The sequence below is a fragment of the Molothrus aeneus genome, chromosome 5 (assembly GCF_037042795.1).
Source record: "Molothrus aeneus isolate 106 chromosome 5, BPBGC_Maene_1.0, whole genome shotgun sequence".
NCBI lineage: Eukaryota > Metazoa > Chordata > Aves > Passeriformes > Icteridae > Molothrus > Molothrus aeneus.
In genome coordinates, this window is record NC_089650.1 from 48693252 (window position 1) to 48720351 (window position 27100).

General features: G+C 37.9%; 1 protein-coding gene across 1 annotated transcript in view; it reads right to left on the bottom strand.

The window, feature by feature from the left end:
* WASL (WASP like actin nucleation promoting factor) overlaps positions 1–27100 on the bottom strand; it is a 53360-nt gene that overhangs the window by 20163 nt on the left and 6097 nt on the right. The window contains exons 2-5 of the mRNA XM_066550649.1: positions 7472–7606; positions 6126–6212; positions 5527–5623; positions 586–609 (exon numbers count right to left, since the gene is read on the bottom strand). Of these exons, the coding sequence (XP_066406746.1) occupies positions 586–609; positions 5527–5623; positions 6126–6212; positions 7472–7606 (343 nt within the window). The remainder of the gene's footprint in view (positions 1–585; positions 610–5526; positions 5624–6125; positions 6213–7471; positions 7607–27100) is intronic.

The window sequence follows — 27100 nt, forward strand, 5'->3', positions numbered from 1 at the left end:
TAGTTTGACTCCTTCCATCAAGTTAATAAGAGGATCTCCTGAGGAACCTGTATCTTCATGCTAGTGAGACACATTCCTGAGAGGCAAGGAGATTCAAATAATTCTTCATTCAAAAGGAGTTTAATATTGATGAACATATGACATAAACCCAAAAGACTATGTTACATGGTTAGCCAGATATACTGAAATTGAAATATTATATTCTATTAAATCCATCATTATTATACCTGCCATTAAGACAAATGGACTAACTTTGTACTGTGATCCTATACATGCAAATTCTGAAGATCAAGCAGCAAGTGAATACTACAAGGTTTTCTCAGTTTAAGCTGAAGGGTCCTCTCTCCTACTTGCAACAAAACATGCTTCTCCAGAAACATTCTTTACAAATGCCAGCTAAGCCACAAAGTTTTCAAGCCACAACAAATACCAAAGAACATAAACAAAAAGAATACTGTAACCTCCAGTTTACTGCTTTTGTCACTACATGACTATCCTGAACAAATCTGAAACAAAGCTATGCATAAACAGTAAATGACAGCAGAAGGAAAAAATAAAATGCAGTGATTCATGCAAAAAGCTTACCATTTGGTGGGTCTCGTCTTTTTTCTGTTGAAAAAGAAAAAGAGCCATTTAAACATAGGTATCACAGGAAAAATTAATTCTAAAGTTTAGTGTCTAGTGAAGCTTTCAATGACCTTGACCTCAAACTTAGGAATCTATTAAAATCCTTCAAGTCTACTTGTGCAGTTGAAAAGTAGTATTACAGAACAAAAAAACCCCAATCTTAGATAACAAGCACTGATTTAAGGTGTACAAACTGAGCAGGAGCATATAAGGCAATAGCTACTGACTAGGTTTCAGGCATTTCAACTGTGAAGTAGAATGAAATATTCAAAAATAATCTGTTTTAAATACAACCTATCAAAGTAAGATTTTTGAAGCATTATGCTTTCTGATGTCCACTGAATGAAACTGCTCTTTCATTTTTATCTGAAAGGTAATTAGCACTTTTATAGAGTATTGTTCCCTTACAGAACCTAAAATTCAAATCATTTTTGCTCTATGCCTAAAAAATAGGACACATGGGGATAAGACACTTCACCTATGTTATCCAACAGATAACTGAACAATATGGAAAGAACTAGAACCTCCTTGATACTAATATGATATTCTATTCACAGCACCAGTGTTTCACAGACTATGAAGAATCTGGCTTAATGATTTCAAATGTAAAGTTTTTACACCTCAGTATTCTCAGCCTATATTAAGTTCCCCTTCAAAGGAGATTTCCCTCACTTACTATTAATTACTATCCACCCCCAGTATATATTTACACACAGTACATCTATACACACACACTTAAAAAATTTGGATTTAGCGGCACCCAGAAAGGCAAGCAGTTTATCATCTCACTCTGTAAGGATCACAACTCTATAAGGATTTGGAGTATCTCTAGTCTAACAGGGGCTCTCAAGAGTTGTATAGTTAAGAATTTGTAACAGGCATTTCACTTTCCAGCAAGTCCAAGAAAAACTTAACTTCTTGTAAATACCAGACTCACAAACATAAGAAGCAAGAGGCTGACTCCACAGATGGTGCTGACCTTGTCCTAGGCATACTTATAACTCCAAAAATATACAATCCTTAGTATGCAAGGCGAGTCAGCCTCATGACAGTCTGCTGATCTTCAGGTAGGAATAAAGGGATGTGTCAAGATCAAACCTTCATGGGAAAGTGATCAAAATCCATTGAGAGTTAACTTTTGATGAAGAAGCCTTCCAAAGACAGTTGATTTTTAGTTCACAGCAGGTTAGTTTCAGGCACAGAGGTGGAGCACCTCTGCAAGGGTGCCTCAGCATAAGCTATCAGGTCTGAGGTGAAAAAAAGAAAAAAGGCTCTTTGACTAAGTACCATGCTCTCTCTTCCTACAAGATTCAGTTTAAAAAACCACACCTTGTACTGTCCCCTAGAAAGAAATTTTTAAAAAAATCCACCTCCAACTCAACCTTTGGACCATAATTAGAGTTCTAGGCAGCAACTTAGAGACAGCAAAGGAGAGTGGAGGACTGGTTGCAAATCTGTCCTGGGATGGGAAGATACAAAAGCAGGAAGCATTCATAGAAGTGTTAGGTGGCCTTGAGTCAAATCATGGGAATCCTTTACAATTTTCATTATAATAAATAGTTCAAGAGAAAAAATAGTGGGAAACAACCCAAAACATTATATACGCTTCCTGCAATTTTTACTGGCTAGATTAATTTGTGGCCCAAAGAGACTAGCTCTGTTTTTCTGTGGTTACCACTGCTGACAAGAAAGTATGAACTTTTGTTCCTGAAGCACAGATGACCTGATGAGAGTGGCAGATTTTCCGGTTTTTGAAGATGAACATGCCTACTGATCTAAAACAGATGAATATCAGGAGCTGCCTATTTACAAAAAACACGGCTCCATCCAATGAGCATTCCTGGAAATGAGAATAATCTCTGCCAAGACTTGAATCCAATGAAAGCTGAGCAGGTTAGAGATGCCCTTGTCACCCAGGCAGCAAAAACAAGAGCTGTGACCAAAGATGAAAGAAAAAAAAGCAAATAAAAAAAAATCCTCTCCATATGAAGTATCTACCTTGAAACTTATGAAGTCCATTATGAAGGTACTCAGGAGCTAAAAGCTTGTGAAGGAAAAAAGCACTTTCATGGAAGGTTAGCAGCTCCCACCCATGAGCTACAAGCAGTACACAAAATTAGTCAAGAAGCCTCCTATTTCAGAAAGAACTACTTGCAGTTAAGAACAAGTGTCTGTTTCTCTTTTAGGGATGAGTGCTCAGCATGTGGAGAAGGCACTTGTGTTAGTACACACATGAACATTTCCGAGGCAAGATAATAAAAATAAAAACTAATGGTATCTATGTGCAATACCTGAAGTGAGAGTGCACGACAGTGACAAGCACTGAGAAGAGACACAGTGTGTTCAGCTGTTTACTGGGGGAACTAATTGGGATTGGTTTAAGAAGTAAATGGAGAGATTATTTAAGTAAATCTACTGACAAATTAATGAATTAAAGCAATTTCTTTCTAATCTAAGGTAAAGAATTTGACTAAAAAAAACCAAACCCAAAAACAAAAACCCAAAGCCCCCAAAATGAAAAGGCCAACCCAAGCCAGAGTTTAGTTAGATAAAACCCTGCACTATTATAAAGATTTAGACAACAGATCAAAAATTCTTTCTCTACCTTTGTCCCTCATTCTTGATATTTTTTGTCCTTCACTCTACTTGATATTTTGTACCTTTTAAGCTTTTGTACATTCTCTGTTTGGAGCAAAACTTTCACCTCTCTGGAACTCCAGATGCACTTACTCAGGGTTTGTCTGTATACTGGAGTGCATTTCATGCTGAGTGAGGAAGAGCAGAACCCTGTTGTGTCTTCTCTTTGCTGTCAGACACTATTTTGTGTACTAACCTCAGCACCAAGCCATAGCATTGTGAGCCAGAACTGCTGTTACTGCTACCTTTCAACAACATAAGTTTTCCATAAGGCTCCTGGAGAAGTCTAGCAAGCCCTGAATGGTATAACAGGCAGCTAAATGATCCCATGGAGTACTTGGTTGAGTTTAAAGCATCTCAAGTGACACTGCTATGTGAAACATAGTTTGGAAGGCAGGAAAGTAAAAATCCCGTTAAAACAGAAAAGCATCAAAATTATCAGACTATTACCTCTGTGACTGAGAAATTAAGATGTATTAGTATTATAGATGATATACAACTCTGGTATCATTTGTGTGTATATATGTATACATCTATATGTAAATTAATATGTGTTTCATATAAGCATATGAAAGTTTATATATATATAAGTTTATTTATAAATAAACACATAAACACCAACAGCAAATCAGCTTTGATTTGAGCAGTGCAAAGCCTGTTATTTTCGAAGCACAATTAAATAGTCACAAGGACAAATACAGAACTCCATCTGGTGGCTTGACTAAGGAATCTTGTAACTATTTTAAATTCTTGGTTTGCAGCTCTTAACAAGGAAAAATCTGAAGTGTTTTGTTTTGAAGGTTATTTTTTGGTTTTCATTTAATTTTCTTTTTTAAATAAAAGCTGTCTTGAAGTTGCAAGTGTTTGGGGAGGTGGAGTTGTTTGTTAAAACAATATACAAAGTAACATGAGCTTTAGCATACAAACAAAGGTATTAGTTCAGAGAGTAAACAAGAAAAACTTAATCTGGTCCTGTGGAAAAAAATCACTATGTGGAAGAAAAACTCTGTGAGCAGAAGGTTTGACTGAACCACTCTTTTCAAACAAAGTTTGCTACAGCCACTAATGCAAATATACTTCTTCCCATGTCACGTCTGTGCATTGTAGCATTGCATTTCAGATGTAACAGAGTAAAATTTCAAGAACAGTAGATGCAAAATTACTTTTGCAATGTGAGTATGAGAAACTTTATAATTGCCAGTTCTTAATGATCCCCCTTCTTCTCATGAAACCTTATGAACTTATTCTGAGCTGAGGGAATCTTAAAGAAGTCATTTAAGCTCCTCGAACAAGTGGTCTTCTCCTGAGTCACCATGCCTTGGTGAAATCCAAGTGAATACATACAGATCGTGCACATTTGCAAGAGCACTTGCAAGGGCAGCTCTCCAGGATGAAGGCCTCCTCCTTCTACAGAAGCCTCCACTGCATTGCTAGTGTGACTCCAGAATGGATTACGAAAACGCATCCTGTAGCTCGCACACAAGTCCACCCTACATCTTAGAGCAACCCTGAGCACATCTACTTGTTCCAAGCCTGTATTTTGTGTCACTTTATGCTTCACGGACATATGGCTGTCAAGACAGAAAAGTTGGTTATGGGCTCCCTGGAAAATGACCAAGACAAGATCTGTAGGGAGCCTGAGCTGCCTTTAAAGCACTAACCACATTCCCAAGGTATCTTGCAGCTGGCAAAAAGCCTGCTGTGCTTCATTGGCTGTCCTGTGCTCCTAAGGATAGTCTAGGCACATTAGGTCTTCTGTTCTTGGCCTGAGCCAAGATCACTAGTTCTGAATAAAAGATATTTCTCTATTAACTGCTGGATCAATGCCAAAAATTCATGAACTACTGAACATACCAGATGGTAAAATTTTTGTTACAACCCACTTGGGCTGAATTTAACAAATCAGTTATAAACAGCCCAGGGCTAAAAGAGGGTTTATTCAAATATGAAAATAACTTAGAGAAAGATTTCTAGTTTTCCTGATGTTAGCGTACAATTTTTGTTTCCCCCAGTCTGTATTTTCAAATCACAACCTTGGGGTCTCAGCTTACACTTACAGAACAGAACACCAAGGTGAGTTGTTTCAGAAAAGTACTAACTTTTGCACACTAGAGAAAGAAGAACAGTTTAATAGCATAATTACTTCAAAATATAAATATGGCAGTAGTGCCTCCAGTGGCTTTCAAATATAGCAGTAGCTTCCTGCCTCCCCCCCAAAATAACATAAACAAGCCTGAATTTAAGATTAATTTGAATATTTACCAGATTTTCTCTGCCGTCGTCCAAGTAAATCTGTTACTGTTTTGCGGAATAGTTTAGCTTCTTCTTCATTAGCAAAATTAAGACCAACTTGACATGTCTGAAAAACATTAATATTTCCCCCCCCATGACTAAGAAAATGTTTTAAAGGCTTTCTTAAATATTGTCTTACACCCTTCTAAAGGTCTGACAAGAAAAAAATCACCGCAAATTAGGAACCAAGTCTTAGTGCAACATTATATCTTAGGAACATCTGTCTACTAATCAAGTTTCTAAAGATCATGGCTAATAGATATAAGCAAAATCTTGTAGCTTCGAATCAAAGAGGGGAGGGGAAAGGAAAATTTCTGCTTTAAGAATATATGCTATGTCATAATCTGCAAGTCAAAATGCAATTTCATTAAAGAAATTTGAAAATAAAGAACCACATTGTAGGCTTCTGTACTATATATTACATTTTCTAGTTGAGATGACAAACATTTCTTTAATAAATAAGCTTTTACAAAGAATTCATAGAATTAATAATTTCAGTTACACTAAAAGAAAATACTGCTCAAACTGAAGGCATTTTAAAATAGGTATTCAAAGACATTGAGACTCACATCTCCAGCAAAGGTATGAAAATATCCTCTAGGACTATTATATACAAAGTTATTGTACAGCTCCTGCTCCCACAATAATTTCCCATCCTGAAAAGAAGAAAACAAATAAAAAAGACTAAAAAACTTCAGATGAAATGGCAGTGTTTAATTTCTTTTACAATAGAACCTATTAAGAATTGGACACAGCATAGCATTAAACATCTGCCTTGCTATTATATTAACCCAATGGATAAATTCAATCAAAATCAAAATACACCAGAGCTTGTGGAAGGGCTGTGAAGGCCTATTCCACAGGGTCACTGTGTTCTGTTCAAATTACAGGTGCTTCCAAAAACTTCTTTCAAGTTCTATAATCCTGCAACAGCGATACTGACAGCAGTAATAGTGACCAGTTACAAGAATACAGTGACAAAACAACAAGTGCCATAATGGAGACTTCCAGTCTCCTGTTCTTATCTCAGGCTTGACTTGAAAATAGTTAACTAAAGAGAACAAAAATCTCACCTTTTTAAAAAGTCCCACGTATTTAAATGACATTATAGCTCTGCACCCAAGGAAGAGGTTTCTGGCAGAGTCTTAACAATCAAGTGACCAAATCAAAGTCAAATGCAAGTGCCAACTGGCAATACTTAACAAATCTGAGAGACTTCGAGCACTGAATGCTGACAGATAAGGAGCTGTTTCCTGGCTGCAGAGATAATGGGAAACTTTCCAAAGTCTCAGCACAGTCAGTAGGACTTAGGTTTCTCAGTACCATTTTTGTTACAAAAACACATCTTGGACACTTTGTCTCTCAGTTCCCACTCTCTTGATCAGAATATTATAATAGGACAAAGAACTTCAGTATGAGTCTATTTTTTGTGGAGGGGAATGAAAGAAAAAGCCACCCACCCCACCCCCAGAAAGTCAGAACAGACAACTTGTTTATCCTGCAGTTTTCACATGCACCACACTGACCAAAAACATTGTTTCCATCCATACATAAGACAGCATCTATTTCTTTAAACCATCCAAAGTAATGACACCCACTAGACTTTTGACAGCTATCCATATCTGTGACACTATACTAATTTCCACTAATCAGATCTGTAGAGGACAGCTTCTGAGAGCTGTGAGAATAGTTAATATTTATTTCATCCATTAAAGATGACATATATGAAATTGTTTAAATTTAGAGTACCTGAAAAAGTTATAATTAGCTATTGATAACAACTCCAACTGCACAGCTTAAAGCACAACCACTTGAGAATTTCTGAGTGCATAGCTACAACCTAACTCATTGAATTCAAAATGGAGAATGAATACAACCCAACTTAAAGGTTCTGAAAATGAAAAAGAATGCTTACCTTAATGTCAAATATTCTGATAAAATACGACCTCTGTGGATTGTCCTTTACAAGGCAAGCTACGCCACAGCACTTCTTTGACCACACGGCATTGCGATCTGCTGCGTATATCTGAACGACTGCTGAAGACATTGTCTAAAAAGAAAAGGTAGCTATTACTTTTAATGAAAAAAAAATCATAAATTCTATAACTGATCCTTTCCCAAAGCATCTCTTAGATTTGTTCCTTGCTCTAGGCAGCAACTTTGCTGATTTCCCAGGCAGTTAACACCATAAGGTTCAAATGACCCCAAATCACTCCTGTACTTTAGATTTTCACTTCTATACAAGATTTAGACACCTTAGGAACCCAAATGAACTTACCATTCTTTTTCATGAAAAATAGCAAAGAAATTTTGCCTCTAGGAAGCAGATCAGTAACTATGGTGGTCACACAAAGTAGCCCTACTGTGCAAGGAAATGTCTGTTTAATACTTCAAACTGAATACACAGACAATACTCAAGATGAAACTGTACATTGCACAGTTCCTGGACACACTCCTGAGTACTGGAATGCAACTGGAAGACATTGCTTAATTGTTTAAGTGGTCTCTGGCACAATTTTAACCTATGCCAACTAGCAAACTCCAAAAATTCCTGGGCACAGTTTGAGAATTCACATGAGCTAGGCTCATTCCCAGCTGGCAACCAGAAACTGTCCGGTTTTCAAACTGAGAGATTCTAGTAAGAGATGAAGAATATTCCAAACCAGATTGCTTCAGTCACTAGAATATTCTTGAGCATATTTTCTAATATATATGTGGTTTACCTTAAGAGTCCCATAAGGAAAGGAAAATGGAAGCCCTCAGAATATTTAACAGCCAAGTCATAGGGACATAAAGTTTAAATGATCTGTAATAGGCCAAACCAGAGGCTATCTAGCCTAAGATCTATGCTCCAGCAGCACCAGCTGCCAAAAGAAGGTAAGAATACAAGAATATACCATTACAACTATGGAAGCATGTCCCCAGGAACTGCCAGGCTGGAGCTCAAAGCTCCCCAGGCCAGCAGCACATACTGCATTGTTCCTTTGTGAATTTGTCTATTCGCTCTTCAGACCCACAAGAAATTCTGAGCATGATAACACTGCATAGGATTGTGTTTCACAGTTTTCTTATGTGTTGTGTGAATAATTAGCTCCTTTTATCTAGACTTTTGCCACCTGCTAGTTTCAGTTATCGTCCCTCCTTGGTCTTCCACTAAGAGATGGTGTTGATGGCTTCACAGTTGTTCCTTTATGCTGCACATCCTTTTATAGATATTTGCCACACTTCTTTGGCCTCTACACTCTCTTTAGCAAGCAACACTAGTTGCAACACAAGAAAAAAAAATATATTACACATTACCCTTGTCACTTTTACATGGATATTAACTAGTCCTACTATGTCCTTCTTTGCATAGAGATGAGACTTGTGCTGTATGAATCCAGTTTGTTAGCCCTTTGAACATAGGGTCACAATAATAGTTTTCAGCTTTGTTCTCTACTTATTTCACTATCAGTCAAAAAGCTGTATTTCCTTTATCACTATGAAATATTAAGCAGATGTTATTTTAGATCTGTTATAGTTTCAAGACCTTTCTGGATGACTTATACCTAATCTGAGTAATGGGCTCTCCATTAGGTTTTCCCCACCTGCTCCACAAGGATTACTATGCCTTCATCAACACTGACTACTTGCCAAAACAGCAGATATCTAGAATGCAGGCATGCCTTCTTGCATTATAAGATTATCTACTAAATGTCATTGTCACCATGGTCATACTTTTCATATGGCTTAAAACTCCAAAAGAATACCCTAAGTTTCATTGGATTTTTTTTTAATCAAAAACCCTTCAGTTTTGTTAAAATAGAGTCAACATAATATAGTCAGACTGATGGCTACACCTTTGGGAAGCTGAATTACCCTTGCCCAAGCACTGTGATGCTAACTTTCAAAAACCAACATATATTTGTGATTCTTTTTGCAGCCACCTTGTCAGAAGTTGTCAGACTGACTACTAATCTTGCTGGTAACCTACAGAAGAAGTTAAAGCAGGTTTGTCTGATGAAAAGAGTGCTTTGTAGTCACTTCCTCAAATGCTCTACAACTAAGTGTGGAGTAAAACTTCTCTCCCTATAATCTGCAGAGTAATACGAGTAATTTAACCATAACTGCACTTGTCAGAGAAGTAAAAAGGGACCTAAAGAACTACCCATGCTACCACAACAAAACAGTTATATCTGCAACTTAATGTCATCTAAGACATGCCATTTTCTCCTCTACGTTGCAAACAGGCAATGACCTGATTTTGGACACAGCCAGGCAGATTTTGTTCAAAATCTTTGCTTCTCTAACAGCCTCTCCCACTCATTTCTCCAATACTGTCTACTTAAATTGATAACCTTATAGACACAAGATAGCACACTGGAGCAAAATGGAGCATTCTACAGTTCACATTTAAGCACAGCAACTATCTCTCCACCCCTGCAAGAAACCTTCTCACTACTCCAAGAGAAGTCCAGTTCCACTAACCTCTACCCAACAGGACTGCTCACAGAGGTGGTCTTGGTAGGAATTATACAACTTAAATTCAAGGCACAGGAGACAGTGACTTATGTCAAGACATGGCTCCTATACATTGCTGATTATCACATCTAACAGCAAAAGCACCAACTGGAGTATCTGGGTAAACCAGTAACTGTTGTAACTTGACAAGTGCTTATAAAAGCATGAACCAACGCCCACCTCATGAGTACAAAGAAGAATATTACACAGAGTGTGTCCTCATTCTGCATAATCATAATATATTTAATATATACTTGGTTACCCTGTGAGTAGAGCTTGATTTAGAAGATAGAAAACAATTTCACTGGATCTATAGTAGGTTTTGTTTTGAGGTCTACCAAGTTTAGAGCTCAATTGCATTTTAACTTGCTCATTAGCTTTGTACAAATTCCTAATGTTGACAATTGCAATGAGGCTTTTGCATATTAGAATATAAAGCTACAAATTCTGCTGTCATACCACTCAGGTTTTTTTATTAAAAGGGTGATAAAGGAAAAAAAAAAAGTATATTTTGGGGGCCAGAGGGAGGAGGACAAAATCCAACTCCTTTTACTTCATCCCCTGTTCATTTTCATTATGTACAGCAGTGGTGCCAAGCCTTCTGCTATTCAGCTTCTGGAACAAAGATGGTTAAAGTAATGATCCACACGATTTGGAAATTCACAGACTCATGGCAAAATTTAAAACTTGAGAAAATAAAACTTCATCTACTGCTATTCAATATAAATCCTAGCCACATAAATTCAATTTTAAAAGTTCAAATTTAATTGCATAATTACAGCATCTGAGAACATTTACACAAATATCATATTTGAATATTCTACTGCATTTACTGAGTATTTACTGTCTATTTTGAAGATCATTAATGTAGTTAATTGTTTCAGTTTCTCACAGCATTCTTGAAGAGAATCTTGCATTTAAAAGTACAGGTTCTTTTATACATAAGTATTTCTTCAGAGTAGGTCAGACCACTGATTCAACATAATGATTGTATTTTTTCTGACATGTAGTAGGTTCCTTGTTACTACTGTATTTTCAGGAGGAGGATTTTCAAGTTGTCACTACTGCTTTTTTTAAGAGCTTTGGTGAAGCTCTTGTCCTTTTTATACAGCTATATATCTAGAAAAGGTGCATAGGGGAAAGAAATAAGGTAGTCCACCAAAAACTGCTGGGCTGTGGAGGTGAAAACCAACCTGGCTCAGCTCCCTCTATTTTTTCCACAGTCAACCTCCAGCTGGAGGACATACCATTGATTCCAGGAACCTGTCACACCCTTCAAGCTGATGAGCTATGAAGCAGCAAGTCTGTGCTGTCAGCTGTACACTGGCTGCCTCACTGGAAGAGCTGGTCTTACCCTCGGACCCATACTGCAGGATATGTGGTACCAACAAAAGGCTCGTGAAAACACCTTCTGCCTGCAAAACATAGCCACAGCCAGTCACCACACATCTGCAGAATGTGATCACAGCAGCCACTGACAGTTCCGACTGGGCAGCAGAGAGATGCGTACTTTGATCAGCTTCTGGTGTGAACATTTGCTGCAGTGGCCTGTCATGTTAATGACTAGCTGTAACTCAAGTGTTTCTCAAAAAACAGTGAAGCAAGCCAACCCAGACAGTGGCACAGCTCATTACAAAAAAGAATTATTACAATGCATGGCTTATGGCTGACAGACATTAAAACACAGTGGGCCAAAAGTCACAACAAAGAGTGGCAGCAAGATTAAAGCTTCAAGATATTCAGCCACCTCAGTATACAGTAGAACAGAAAGCAAGACCCATTTGAATGTTTTTCCCCAGTGTTTACATACAGCTGACAACAGGTTGTGGTGCAAAGATCAAAGGCTCACAAAATGACTTTGGTTGGATGTGACCTCTGTAAGTATTCCAGGCCAAGCTCCTGCTCACAAAAAGGCTAATTAAAAGCCTAGAGTTTATTTATTCAGTGTTCTGTCCAGTTAAGTTTAAGGGCTACAAAATCAACTCTGTACTTAATAATTCCCATTTTGGTGCTTGTGCAAATGCATCTAGGTTTCATGCATTTCTCTAATGGTTCAGTATTGTTATGTGTTACATGTTGACAGTACTACTGAAAACACACTAGCACTAACTTTCAACCTTTTCCTAATTTTAAGAGTGATGGATTTTTTCCCATAAAGGGGCAGAACTATACATACACACAAGTTAATCACATGACAGGCTTGCTTTTCTCAAGTTATCCTTCCCAGCCCCTGAAAACGTCTTACAAATAAAACCAGGAAAAAAAGATTAAAAAAAAAAAAAAGAAAATACTTTGTTCTGTAATGCAAGAATGCAAGTAGTAGCAGATGCTTTCAAGTAGAGTAACCTCTTGAAAAAACCAATGCCTATACAATGGCTGTAGCTTCTTCACCAAGTCAGTCTGAGGACCTTCAGCTCAATTAGCTAATTTTACATTTCTGTGGGAAAAAGCAAGCTATGGTGAATAGTTGTGTGCAATCCAAACCCTGTAAGAATAGAAATCAGTATTTCTCTTCTCTTTTCCATAAAGCAAGTATCTGGAAATGTTGTCCTAATCAATACTAGAGCTGGTGAGAAGACACCTATGGCAGGTATTTTTAAGACATGCTATGGTGGAAATCTTATAACTAAGCCAACATGTTGCAGCCTGACCAGGTGATGCTGGCTGGGTGCTCCTGGGTGACACATTTCTTCTTTGATACAAGACCAGGAAGACAGCCCGCAGTTTGCTCCTAGGGCAGCTGTTCCAGAATGTAGAGCTTTTGCTATTCTCTGATGCCACAACAGCTGTAATAGTTTTCCTCAGAGAGCAGGGCTCAGGAACACAGGCATGCTATCAAGTACCATTTCACTGCAGAAATGCTTAGTAAGGCCTAACTTTAATCTTGACCACAAGAACAGCAGGAAGCTTAAGTACCAAAGCAATCTCTAATAGCCTGGCATAAGCTGAGTCAGGAAAGAACATACAGAAACAATACCATTAAGACTTGTGAATGAGAATAACAAGAAGAAGAAGTGAGACCAGGTTCTATAGAAAATTGACCTTCATTCACAGAAAATGAGGCAATTAGATAGAATTCAGTGGCTGACATTTTTTTCTCCAGATGACAAATATTCCGAAGGAAAAAAACAACCAGAATATAGCACTGACTAATCAAGCAGAGACAGCTCTTGAAATCTTAGGTGCTCTTCTAAAATAAGCTTAGGTTTTAGCAATTACACTTTTAAATGTTGGTACTTAAAATTAATTCATGTAATTCAATGCAAATGCAATTGTAATTAGACAGTGATAATAATTCCCTGTTGTTTTGCAATTGCCTTATCTTCAGTGTCATAAATACATGGAGATTCCAAAAATATTTCTGTAGTGCTCAATACAGCTATACATTTTATCTCATCACTCAATACAGAAACATAAAACCTGCTGAAGGGACAAGGCACCAGAACTTCCACCCCTTTCTCAAGGGAAGATTTCAGTGCCCTACACAAGCAAGCTATACTTGCTCTTTCTGGCAGTTTAATTTTCCTTCTGCACAGTGGTCCTGTTTCAAGAAAAAAAAAATGTAGCTTTTTTTCTTGGCATTGAGGAGTCTCCTGTCATGTGGGAACAGTCTGTTATGTTCCCTTCCTGCTAGGAAGGGCTAATAACCCACTTCTAGGGGGAACATTCTCTCCACCATGCACTCCTACAGAAGGCATGCACTGCAACCTCTCCCAACAGCATTTTAAACAGATTGACTAAGCCTGCCACTATTGAAATGACCCCTAAGTAATTAAGCCACATAAAAAACATGCAAGTACGCTTCCCTAACAATTGCAACATTTCAAGTAGCAGAGGCATTTGCTAGAGTAGACAAAAAGACTTCCTAGCATTTTCACAAAACTTAGAAGAGTTTAATTAGGTTCAGAATCTTGCAATATTATAAGCCCTGAAGAGTAGGTAAGCCAACCTTCTTAAGCATGGGTGTCTAGCATGATGGTAGAGGTGCAATTCAGGCCTAACAGTGAGAAATATGAACACAAATTAACATCACCACTAAATTTTAAAAACCTCAGGAAGTATTTACAAGTGTCAACTTGTAATTGCTTTTCAGTTACACATGGGAAAGGATTGAGATGGGAAGAAATTGGAGAGAGAAAGGACCGGTGATGCTGAAGGCGCACTACTCTTGCTTACTGCTGATACCTTTATCTGAAGGACTGCAAGGATTAGGGCCCCAGACAATGGAATAAGTAAAATACATGCATCTGTCTTTTTAGGCTTTTCCCCTCTAAAAACAGTGTATCAGGCAGTGTATGGTTACTGCATCTTGTACAAGAAGTGTGATGATACTGTCTTGATAGCATGCACACACACATTCGTGCTAAAAATATTCTTCTAAGACTCCACAATATTTTTACTACAAAATTAGGTTTTTGTCAGTCAGCTTTTGCAACTCTAACTGGTGTATAATTTGTTTTCACACCAGGTTGCCTCTAGAATCTTCACAACTGAGTCCAAATGTGACAGCATTCCTCCACTAGGGATTTGACTACTACTTTATTTTTAATTTGGACAAACTGTGATTACTTCAATTTTTAAAGCTATTACAACTTCTGAAGATATATTTAGCAAATTCTTAAGAATCTCATCCTTAAAGACAATTGTGTATTGCAAAAAAGCGAGCTTCAGATGTTACCAACATGATTTTAAACTAGTTTCCCATAGAAAGAAGACAAAGAACTTCAGAAGTTTGCTGACAGACTTCAGTAAGTTAGGCAGCTAGAAACAATCTTCTAATTTTTATGTCCTTTACAGGATATTGTTTTCCAAAGACCAACTGACTGCTCCGAAGACAGGAATGCTAAAGCAAGACTTCACATTATTTGACAGAACTGACAAAAGAAAGCCTTTTGTAAATATCCAATCACCTAAGTAAAACTTTATTTTGTGCAAATCGAGAAATTACTCACTTGAAAACACTGAGGCCTCACCAGTTCTACTGCTTGTGAAATTATTTGCTACAATTACCAAGTGTTCAATTTTAAGCTTATAGATTGCTTTTCATTAAATTAATTCTCCATGATTACCCACTGATTTAAAAATGCCGTGTATACAGACATCAAGAAAATAGTAATTTTTTCCAAAAAGGCTGTTAGAAATAAAGCTACTGTGTAAGAGATGCTGCTTTTTCTTATTTGAAGGCAGAAGGAAGTCAGAACTTTTTTCAGAAATAACAAAGCCACTTCAGGTATTTCCTATCGCTTCTGAAACATGAGAAGACAACTCCACATATTGCATAGTGTTATGTAGAAAAATTTAAGGAATTAAGAGACCAAAAATTCAACACTTAAGAACAGAATCCCTGTCTTGCCTGTGCCCTGATAACCAGACAAGTCAGCTGCAATATCCTCACTGAAGATATTTTATTGATGTGAATAAAGTACCAGTGATGATTAAGTGATGTTAGAACAAAATGGGATGAAACAAGGGACTGCTGTTTGACAAATCTAAGCCGTAAAAGTGCTTGTCTGAACTTAGTGTGCTGTTGTCCAGTAAAGAGATCCTTCACTCCTAATCCTCAGTCAGCCAGTTACAGACAGCTCACATTTTAATGAGTGTCTTCAGATAAAAATTCATTTGCCTTTCCAGTACCTCCCACAACCCCACAGTTCAGTTAGAGCTGGCCAACTCCTTTTCAAAACATTGCTCAATGGTGGATCACAGAAAACCAACAATTAAGGTGTGGGCAAACAGCACAGCATATAAAGCCTAATCAAACAGCACGTGATTAAGAGAGACATTCTTTTACCAGACACAGCATGAAGATATTTTTAAATCCTACAACCTCCATTCAGGACAGCACATGGAAGACTTCAGCCTTCCTGAGATGTGACATAACCATACCCACAAGCATGCTGCAGATTATAATATTCCAAGCTATCTCATCTAGCAGATCATTTACCAGCTGACATACACAACCTGGGGTTTCCACCGATGAGCAAACTGAACACTGTCACTTCCTGTTTACCTGCACAGCATCACTCACTGAGCTGCACCTCGCTGCTTAATGCTGCTGAAACCTTGGCTGGCCACACAACAGCGCACACAGCAAAACAGTTACCCGTGTTCTGGAGCTGAAGTTGTTCATACAGATATAGATAACATGCTGCATACAGGCTTTCCATAAACTTGTCACTGTCTACTGCCATGGAACAGAAATTCTCGCTAAAGATGACATTTTGTCTTGCAGTTGCACAGCCTCTCCAGCCTTCCACGAAACGCTCAGATTCAAAGCATGTAAGACTGTTCTTGCCAAAGCTTGGGGAATTTTTAGATGAAATGCTGAAGTTTACCTTTCAATTTTGATCCATTTTAAATTTATCAAGACTCCGAAGACTAGGATGAACCTTACATAACCATGTAAGAGATTGTACAGATACACAGATCAACCAGTTCTCAAAACTATGTTTCATGGTCATACACAAATTGCAGATTCAAGTAAAGAATCAAAAGTTTCATGCAATGCACAGGATAAAATTTGAGTTCTCCTCTGTTTTGTCCTGTTCCACTGCCCATCCAGCTATAAGAAAACCCAGCCTCTTGCCCTCAACATTCCCTTCTCTTCTACAGCAACTCACTGCCTTCATGCACTAAGGTCCTCTTCCTTCAGCCATTCCATTCTCTGCACAGTAACATTTTTGTAGATGCTACATACTAGCTACATATTAAATGTAGATTCTTATAAAAAAATCTTCATACCCACTTTGAAGATATGAGAGTGCTTTGAGAAAAAAAACATCAGAATTCAGGCCCATTTTTTTAAAGTTAGATCCACGCAGTTCCTTATCAATCCACTTAGTGATATAGGTATCATGAAGTTTACAATTAAAAATCTGAAGAACAACAGTAAATTGAGTAAGGAAAGGATGTGAAACATAAACCTCAGGAATTCATGAATTATCCCAGCTCTGGAACACTCAATTAATGAGCCCTTGAAAATGCTATTCAGCATCCACTTGGTACTCCCAGGCCCAGATTTAAAAAACTCGTTAAAAAAAATGAGTATTTTCTTTGCAGACATGATATTTAGGTGAACTTCACTTATGAGCTCTACACTTGAAGACAGAAAATGACATAGAATTTTGACTTTTGATACTTAGGGAAGATTGAAATAAAGCAGCTTCATTTGTTTTAAAAGAACTCTTTTATAAGAGCACATTAATTACATGCCAACATAAAACAAAGAACTCCCTTCAAAATATTAGGAAATATGAGAAAAGGCTATTAAAAGTAAAACCTCTTTGAATAATAGCCAGCAACTGGTCTCGCAATTGAGTATACAACTTGTGTCCTGTCCTGTAAAGCACACTCAATCCACTTACATAAAGGTACTTAGAGATGCAACCCCCCTCACACTTTCACCATGCCACAATTCAACATGTATTAATTCCTCCTTGAGCAGTTCACATTTAAACAGAATAGTTATGGCAATTCAAGTCAGATACAAGAAAACATAACTACATGTAAGATTTTTTTTTTTTTAAATATATACCAGCAACTTACTTTGCTATGAATAGTTATTCCCAGTGACAAGTCTTAAAAAGTTGCTATACTATGGCAGGAAATAAAGGCATGAAGATGTGTTAGTTCTACGATCCCTTGCCATATTCAAAGTTTACTGCAGGATAAAACATTAGACACCGCTGAATGCCCAGGAGATTGCTGGTTTTCATTTTGTTCTAGCAATAAGAATTTGCATGCTAATGTTTGTTTGTCCCCCATGCCTCATTTTCCTCATGTGTAACATGTAAGGGAGACACTGACCTGCATCACTGTAAAGTGCTTTGAGAAATACTGATGAAGAAGTATTATGCTGTCACAGACAAATTATTTTTGGAGGGTGTGGGATATGTGTCAATAGCTCCTAATTGCTGCTAATAGCAAAGGTTAAGACAGGTTAATTTCCACATATGTTTTAGGTAAGAAAATGGAGATATTCTTTCACTATGGGGGGGATGCCCCTTGAGTCTAGTGACATTTATTACAGCTAACAGTTTCAATTATCACTGCCCAAAGGGGCTCCTTCTTTACAGATACCAGCACTACTTTTACCAACATGCTGTGGAGGAAAAAAGCCACTTAAATTCACCTGTCAGTAAACAAACTCTAGTTTGGAAGCAGTGTCACAGAACAGTGGTCTTAGATGCCCGAATGTACATAGATCTCAGGCTTACAATTTAAATCCCCTATTTCTATTCTAGACCAACCATGGCTGCAAATTCTTAGTAACAAAATTACTAATGCTTTTGTAAGACACCATCACACTTATTTTACACAGCACATTTAACTTGTGATTCTTAAGATGGAAGACTAAAGAGCACAATGAATATGACTCAAAACTTCCCATGTACCTGGAATGTCTCAGTCCTCTATTCCATGAAAACCCCCTGAGCAATAATAATCGGTGCAGTCTCAGTATGTAGGCATTGAAAAAAAATATAAAGCAACACACCAAAAAACAAGCAGTTTTGAAAACTAGGCACTCTAGCCTAGTTCTGAAACAGCCTGTCAATAAGGGCAATCTCACAATCCTCATATATCTAGGTTCATTTACAAAGAATTCAGGCTGCATAGAAAAATGCTAGGGCGAGTTTACTTTAGCTTTTGGCATTGCTACTTGGTCCCCTAAACTCCTCTAGGAGCTGAAAACTCCACTGTAATATGGCCTTTGCAGGTAAAGATTTATGTTTATACTCTCAGGTCAGGTATTACAAACCTTCAATTTCTACTACTAAAGAAAAGCCCCCACTAAAAAATAATTTGTGTTTTTGTTACATTCTCTCTTGACTGTCTAAATGAGTAGTACAAAGGTAATTTAGTGTGGTTTATTGAAGGGAAAAAACCCTTAAGGAAAGAATTGCTGAGTTTGCAATATTCAATCTCCAGGGTGAAAAAAGAAATACAACTGAGCTCTGCCAAACTGGGACTTAATAAAAAGTTCAGATTAAGAATTATTTTGAAATTCGGATATTAACAATGGAGTTGACAATTTCGTTTCTGAACTTACTACCCACTATCTGAAAATAAATGCAGAGGGCTGCTGAATGGGAAAGCTCTGTCCCTGAAGCCAAAATTCTTCTGTAACTCCTTATGGTGCCAGAATATTTCTCATAATGAAGCTGCCTGCCTTACTGAACACACCAAGAAAAGCAAAAACTGTAAAGAATCTACTATTTAAAGTTAATGAAAAAGTGTTAATTTATACAAGTAAAATGTTGTAGAAAGAGGGCAGCAGGATGTTATTTTTCTACTGCACTTAACACGTCAGTGTCCATATCCAGTCACCAGTTTCCAGTTTAAGAATAAAATTAAAATATCATGCAATACTTATTTTTTTCTTTCAGTGCAGAGCTGGTAGTACAAGTTCACATAGCAAAGGGAAGGAACAGATACAGTGATACTGTTCTCAATCTTAATTCTTAACGTCTGGATAATGAGAACAAAATCACCCTCATCGTAATTTGAAGATAGCTAGCTCCCCTTAACTGCTGTGTTCCTGTGTGTAGCTTGTGAGCATTGTTCAACAGCAGTAACACATATACTATATGAAAAGTTACGTGTACCCACCTGAATTTACAAGTAAAATAAAAATTATTTCACTCTACTTACACTAGTACTAGTAGTACTAGACTCATGTGAGAAACAAAGCTTACAATAAAGAAAATCAATATTTATTAGACCAATATAAGATTTTAGAATCCACAAAGTCACACGAATATAATTAACATGGACACGGTAAAGATATTTTAACAACTCTTAGGACAGAAAACATTTGTTTCAAAGAACAGCTAAAAGAATCATCTGGTCTGAAACTGACCTCTAAGCTTTTTGGTGAGTATTTTCTGAATTAATATGGAGCCAAAATATAAACTTAAATTAAAAAGATGTTAAGATAGCTTTGCTTGTGATCACAGTGAAGCTGTAACACTGGTAACTACCAATCTGTATTGCACTGCAGTCCAATCAATCAGTATTATTATCCTAATCAAGCATCAGATTTGAAGCAATACATGCTTCAGTTTCTGAACTACTTTTCTGCAAGTCTCCAAGTCTGTTCTGGAGCTGAAAGATGCTCACATACTCAATATTACTGGTTCCTGCTGCTTGGGAGAACTGGCAACTGCTTTCTTGTCAGGTCAAGTGTTTGTCACTATTTGAAAACCTCCACTTATGCAATAAATTACAGTGCTTTTATGACAGCATAAAATCAGTATGTAAATTGTTACGCCACACTAACATAAAAATGTACATAATAAATGTTATGCTAGTTACCATCATTGAACAGATAAAAGTTATTGTGACATAATGATTATTTTTTCAGGTGTGTAACACTTTTGGAAACAAGATATTCTTTGTAAGGGCAATGATGCACCTTAAATCCCAATGGGTGAAAGAAGGTACCCCTTGTCAAAGCAGACTTTGGATTTCCAGTTTTTGTGTGGATATTCCCTTCCTTTGTGGTAAACTACTTCAGCTGCTCTGAGCACCTGAACAGCCTCGATCTGTTAATATAGAAACAGAAAACTCTAGATGTTGAGCGTATGAAAGATAATATCACTCCCATGAATATGCCGTTTAGACAAAAAACAAGCTGGTTACCTCATTAGATAGAATTCAAGAAAAATTACACCCTCCTCAAGAGACTTTACATGAATATAGAAACAGGATACCTCTCCCAGTCTCCTGCAATAAATTATTACAGGTGTGGGACCTACATAATAGCAACACATTACTAGAAATTCAGTAGGGTTGATATGTATCAGATTTAAGTCTGTATAACTGGGTCCTCAAAAGACCTAGAAGATACATTGCCAGAAGCTTTAAGACTGTGGTACAAGCACTCCTATAGGAAGATGGTGATGGAGAGTGCCAGTAACACAGCTGGATCTTGAGAAAGCCTTGCAGGGGGATGAGGGGTTTGGGGTAAATAAAAAAGAAAATCTTGATTTCCTGATAGTCTCGTATCCATTCCTGGACACACAGAGCAGATTTAGAGAATAAATTGAAAGCTACTCAGCTTCACCAATGAAGTGCCCCATTGAACATCTGTTACTCAAAAGTGCATCCTTCAGAATGCCACTGCCATCCACCAGGTGCAATATTATACACAGCTTGAGAGCTTTTTACTAGATTATGTGAACTAACATCTCTAAATCTGCCAATCCCTACATAAAACCTTCGGTTCTGCAAGAAATGCAACAGTCCTCTGCAGAATTCCAGACTCCAAGAAGTAACATGTCAGTCAGCTCATTCCAGGACTAGGTTACTCTCACAAACCAGGCACCATGCTGCACTTAAAGTGCCCAGAGCACCTGAATTAAAAAACAGCCTTGATAACGCATGGCAGACATCTGTATTCAAGGCTGATTTGTTTATCTGAAGTAAGCTAACTATGCAACAACACCCTTTGCTAATTCAGACTTGCATCATAGTGATATTTTTTTCTGTATGTGGTGTCCTTGGAGAAGTTATTTTCAGTCAAATGGATATTGGTACTGCATCATCTCATTGCTAAAACAATTACTGCAGCCAGAATAGACACGCAAGCCACCATCCTGAAATAAAGCCTAAAATCACTCAGCTGCTCTGAACCTGTTGTAGGAGAAAACTGCTTGCACAGCACCAAGCCTCATCAGGGGACTGGTTCCTGCCAGTCCTGACTTATAAAAGTGATACTGGGAAAAAATATGGCCTGAAGGGAGAGAGAGATAACCAGACACTCAAGGGGAAAAAACGGTAAAATAAAAACTTGAGAGAAGTGCTTACAGAACTGAGGCATACAAACACTATCTAGCAGATCTTGTGGACATAGAAGACAGAACAAACTGAAGTTTCCTGAACTCATACCTTTATACACCAGACAGAACCAACGACTAAGGTGAGATATCAGCACAAACAGAATATGTGATGATCAAACTGTCACTAATTACAGTACTTGACACCCAAGAATGGTCTCTGGAGCTCAATCAGGAAACAAATTACTGCATCTGAGCTGATGGGAAACTGTCATGACACTCCAAAATGCAGTTAAGATTCTAAGAGAACTAAGCACATCCCTAGAGGCTCTGAAGATGCACAGAACTTTTCTTAAATTACTTACAAACTACTCATCAGAAAAGAACCCTTCAGACAGGATACATTTTCTTAGGCCATTGTTCTGCAAACAAGGAGTGAAGTAAAAGAAATGCAGCATCCTTTAAGGTCATCCGTGCTGTACCTCACGCACTCTGTAGAAGCAAAGTTACAAGTCAGCTACATCTCTTGACCAGAAGGCAAAATCTTTTTTTCCCTCCTGGAATCAGAGATCAGAAACCTTATGAGCTTTAGTCACAGTATCAGTATCAAATAGACTTGGTAATTTATCCACTGCAGCAGGTGATTATGTGCACAGGCACACTTTGGTCTGCTGTAAACTTCTAGGCACCTACATTTTCTCCAGTTTTCAAAAGCAATTTCTAGGAGCAGAAAGGCATTACTGAATTTTGCTGCTGGCAGGAAAAACCGGTTTGACTTGAACTTAATGTCAAAATAGACAGTTACGTGCACAGCAGCAGAGTTGACGCTTATTCTGTGATCTACATGCTACTGACAATGCAAGAAGAGATAGTTCACATCTCCCCAGCCCCAAAGCTGCTTGCAGATTTCCCTGGTTGTGCAAATATGAGTTAATAAGACCTGGGCCACTTTCTGGATATGATGGGAAATGGTGAAAAATGCATATATACATAGAGGAATAAACTCTCTTCCCAACACAACACAAATAGGGTGGTGATGGCCCTACCCCATTTGATGTACCAGGAGCTGTTAATACAACTCCAATCTCAAAACCACACTCATACTAATTTGAGAAACTACTAGACTACCACTCAAAACTGTGCCAGGAAGTGTGCCAACAAATTGAACAGCATGGATGGTCATGGAACAGTGCCTGAGTTCATGCTACTGCCCCACTTCGGTTTGTTAGCACAGCTGGCTGACACACCACAGTGAGAAAAAAGACAAGATGCATCCTTCTGCCACTAAGCTTAAATGTTATCAGCAATGTAAAGGTATGGTCCAGACAGGTATGGGCAGTGTGAGAGATGGACTCCTTGGTGACACACATGAAGCCTGGACTAGCAGCATGAACACTTTTTTGATAAATAAATTTCCATAAACAATACGAAAAGAGGACAGAGAAACAAACAGGATTTTTTCTGTCATTTACAGGCAGAAAAGACCAGAGGTGTTCAAAGAGGCTGTTAAGCAAAAGCCTCAATGATGAACTGAAGCATTCAAAGTATGACTTTCTAAATGACATAAAAAGATGACATTAAAACCATGACATGGAGTGAGATCTACATATCCCAGCAAAACATTTAGCACCAAATCCATCTTCATGCATCCTATCAAATAAAACTGTCGCACAACTATAGGTATGTTGCATCTAGATGTTTGAAGTAAGGCAAGGAAGGTCGTGACCTGAGCAGAGGCAACAGCTGTTATTATCAGTCTCTCAGGTACAGAAATACTGGCACCTAAATATGATATGGGACAAATCTCTTAAAGACAAAACTATTTTCTAAAATAAAGAAATGGTGCATGGAATCGCTGAGTTCTAGACACCACGTGCAACCACCACTTTCTGCCACAATCACACTTTAGATTTAAAGCTATACAAGGTTTTAAAGTTCCAGCTACACAAACTGAGCCCTGTGCCACCAGTACAGTGTAACACAAAGAGGCCAACATTGTTTAAGAAAGGTCAAAATTACATACTATTGTATGGCTAAAAGATACTGGTTCACATAACATTAACACAAAATTAAGACCAAACCCTTAATATCAGGTTGATAAAAATATAAACGCTAATAAATGCATATCCAGTTATAAAATGAATTCCATACCTGAGACACTCTTAACTAAAACCTAAAACAAATAAAGAAAAAACAGCCCTGCATTTAATTTGTTAGAAACTACTTCTTCCTTCTCTGCAAACGCAAGGGGAAGCTTTTGCCTGTGGTATTGCACAGAGTGCACACCACTACAGGATGTTCATAGTTTTCTTCCTCTTTTTACTTAACCACAAGAATCAAGCACAGTTTTAGAGAGAGGAGCTTATTTGGATGCCTCTGTGTATATTTAGTGTCATAAGCCAAGTGATGTTTCTGTTTGCTTTGGCTGACTGAGGGGGAGTAAAGGGAAAAAATGTCTACTTAGAAAGAATGACCACATCTTAGCTGTGCTCACAGAGAGCTGTCACATGGTTAGAGGAGCAGGAAATAACTTACAGTTCAGTCAAAGCAGGACTAAGCAATTCTGTGGTTTCAAATCTGAGCTTGTATAGTTGATGAAGCTGTATCTTCCAGTATACAGTTTCTTAATAGAGCAGTTTACAAACTGGAGAGTCCAGTCCTGCCTGGAGAAGCAGCAGTGAAGGGTGGAGCAGTGCAAGAAACCTGAGGAATACCATACTCCTGTTTCTGTGTACACTTCTCATATCCACCAGAAGTTCTCTTCCCTATAACAACATTAACAATGTCTTTGGCCAGTGAAGACAAATACAAGTGAGAAATGAGTAATGGCCAGGTCTCAGGCTCCAGTGCACTCCATGTCTGCAGCAGCAAAAGCTGCCTGGCATAGACATTGCCTCCTCTCCTCATGACTTTCCTTATGCAGTGCTCTGCTGAGCTACAACACAAATGCCATGTCTGTCCCAGCACTGCGTATGGGTAGGACTACACATCTGATGTGACAAATCAGATCCTTCCTTGCTCATCCTTAAGAACAAAGGAGCTGAGGAACTGAGGAGGGGGAATAAGGGAGTGGAGGGGAGAATGGTGAGGAAGAGAGTCAGTCCTACCTGGAGATCTTTGCGCAGATGATGGATGCAGGAGCTGAAGGGAGAAAGGGAAATTCTGGAAGCACTTGAGGTGCAAGAAGAAAACAGGAAAGGAGGAAACCCTGCTACTGGGACAGGGCAGAAAACTTACTAAAAACATAAAAAGCACGTGTGTTAAGAGTACAAGGAGAACATGATGAAAGCAGACATGAGATTTGGAAGGAAGAGGTCACTATGCAGGACTTCAAGGTACATCAGCAGGATGCGGCTTACAAAAGAAATAGTGGTTACATTGATTCCTAAAATAGAAAATTCTTTTAAAGTCAATAAATTACTGCTTCTGTTACAAAATGTACTAGGGAGGATGTAAAATAATCGGTCACTTTTCTTTATCCCCAACACAGAAAAATATTAAAATAACAAATTAATATTAATTTCTTATCCACAAATCACACACATGTAAATTAGCTGCCACCTCAAGAGGGGAGAAAATATTTAAAATTTACTGCCAATTTCCCACTTCCAAATATTATTGCTCTTCAGCCTACACAGCAAGACAAGCACTAGGGCTCATTACTTAATCTCAGCAAGTGCTGGCTAACTTTTGGGACAGCCATTACCATCAGTAATACTTGAAGTAAACGCATTTCTTAAAAGTATCTGCAATCTTAAAGGCAAGAGTTACCTTTGCATAATTGAGAGTCCAAATAATGAAAAACAGTTTTCAAAGTTGTTCAAAACTGTGAAAGTCACACTTTCTTTTGCTAAGTTGGTGTTTCTCAAATTGCAGGCATGGTACCTTCACATACAAAATGTGCTTATATGGGAGCATATCTGTGCTTATTAAATACACCCCCCTTATGCTGCATAGCGGCTAATAAACAAGGGGAGATAAAGGCAAAATAACACATTTGCATTGAAGGTAAAGGAAATGAATGCAGGGAAATTCTGAATTACAAGATATTCTGTAGGGGAAAATGATATGTGAAACTGTCTTACAGAAATGGAAACACAACCTTAGTGTGATCTTTCAGCTTTCAACTAGACACACTGGAGGACTGAAAAATGTATTAACACTGTTTCTTAAAAAACCTAAAAAGAAAACACTGCGTTAAGAGTGAGGATTTTAAGGACAGCTAAATAAACAGTAGAGGGAAAAACAGCCTCACCAAGGTGGGGATGCATGTATGAAAGCAAGTGCCTAAAGTGAGAAGCAATCTGCAAATGTGTCGTGGAGCTCTGCAGCCAGCAACAGTTTTCTTGCCAGCAATGATAATCTCCACAGAACATTATGTCTACAGGAATTGAGTAATTCATTTAATGAACTTATTCCAGAATCATATGTTCTTAACACAGACATTCTAATTTGAGATACCTAAAGTGTCATTTACTGCACAAAGAGGTGTCAGCAAAACTGTCTACCTTTAACTCAGAAGTGTCTGAGAAAACACTACTAAATTTTAAGAATTAAGCAAGTGAGTGGCTTTCTAAGAAAGTGTCCCAATGATTGTTTGAACTGCATCTTTTCTTTTTCTATTTGGACCTTTGAGAACACCGCTCCTGTGATGATCACAGTACACTTCAGGATCTTCAAATTTAACTACAATTGACCTGAAGGTCACACCTATTGTTCCCATTTTATTGGATATCCAGGCACCAACAACATGTCTGGAAGCCACAAAAGATGGTGTGGCAGGGCACCCAAGCAAATATGGAGAAACTAAACTATCTTGTACAGCATCTGAGTCATGTCCCAGGTAGAGCGGGCTGTTTAAAACCACCCATGAAGTAGAACTTCTAGTTCTACTAAATCCACTCTGCAATATTTACTGTTACAAGGAGAACCAACTAGCCAAAAAAAAAAAAAAATCCCTCTGTGCTCGTCAGCCTTTCTTCAAGAAACTGTACCCTAACCTACCAATCAGCAACTCTGTCTAAGTGCCTGTGACACATTTTCGTTGCTTCCTGTATTTTATTATCTAGGTATTAGGTAATGAAACCATAAGTCTCCTGTATACTAAGTTTTATTTCTGTACTACAAAGATTCCTCAAGAGACAAGCCTATGAAACACACTCACTGGAGGAGAGGACACTATAAATCTTACCACACAGCTTCAAGTCAATGGCAAATTTTCTCAGCAAACAGAGCATTTAGAGCTCTACAAACCCCATGTACAGACA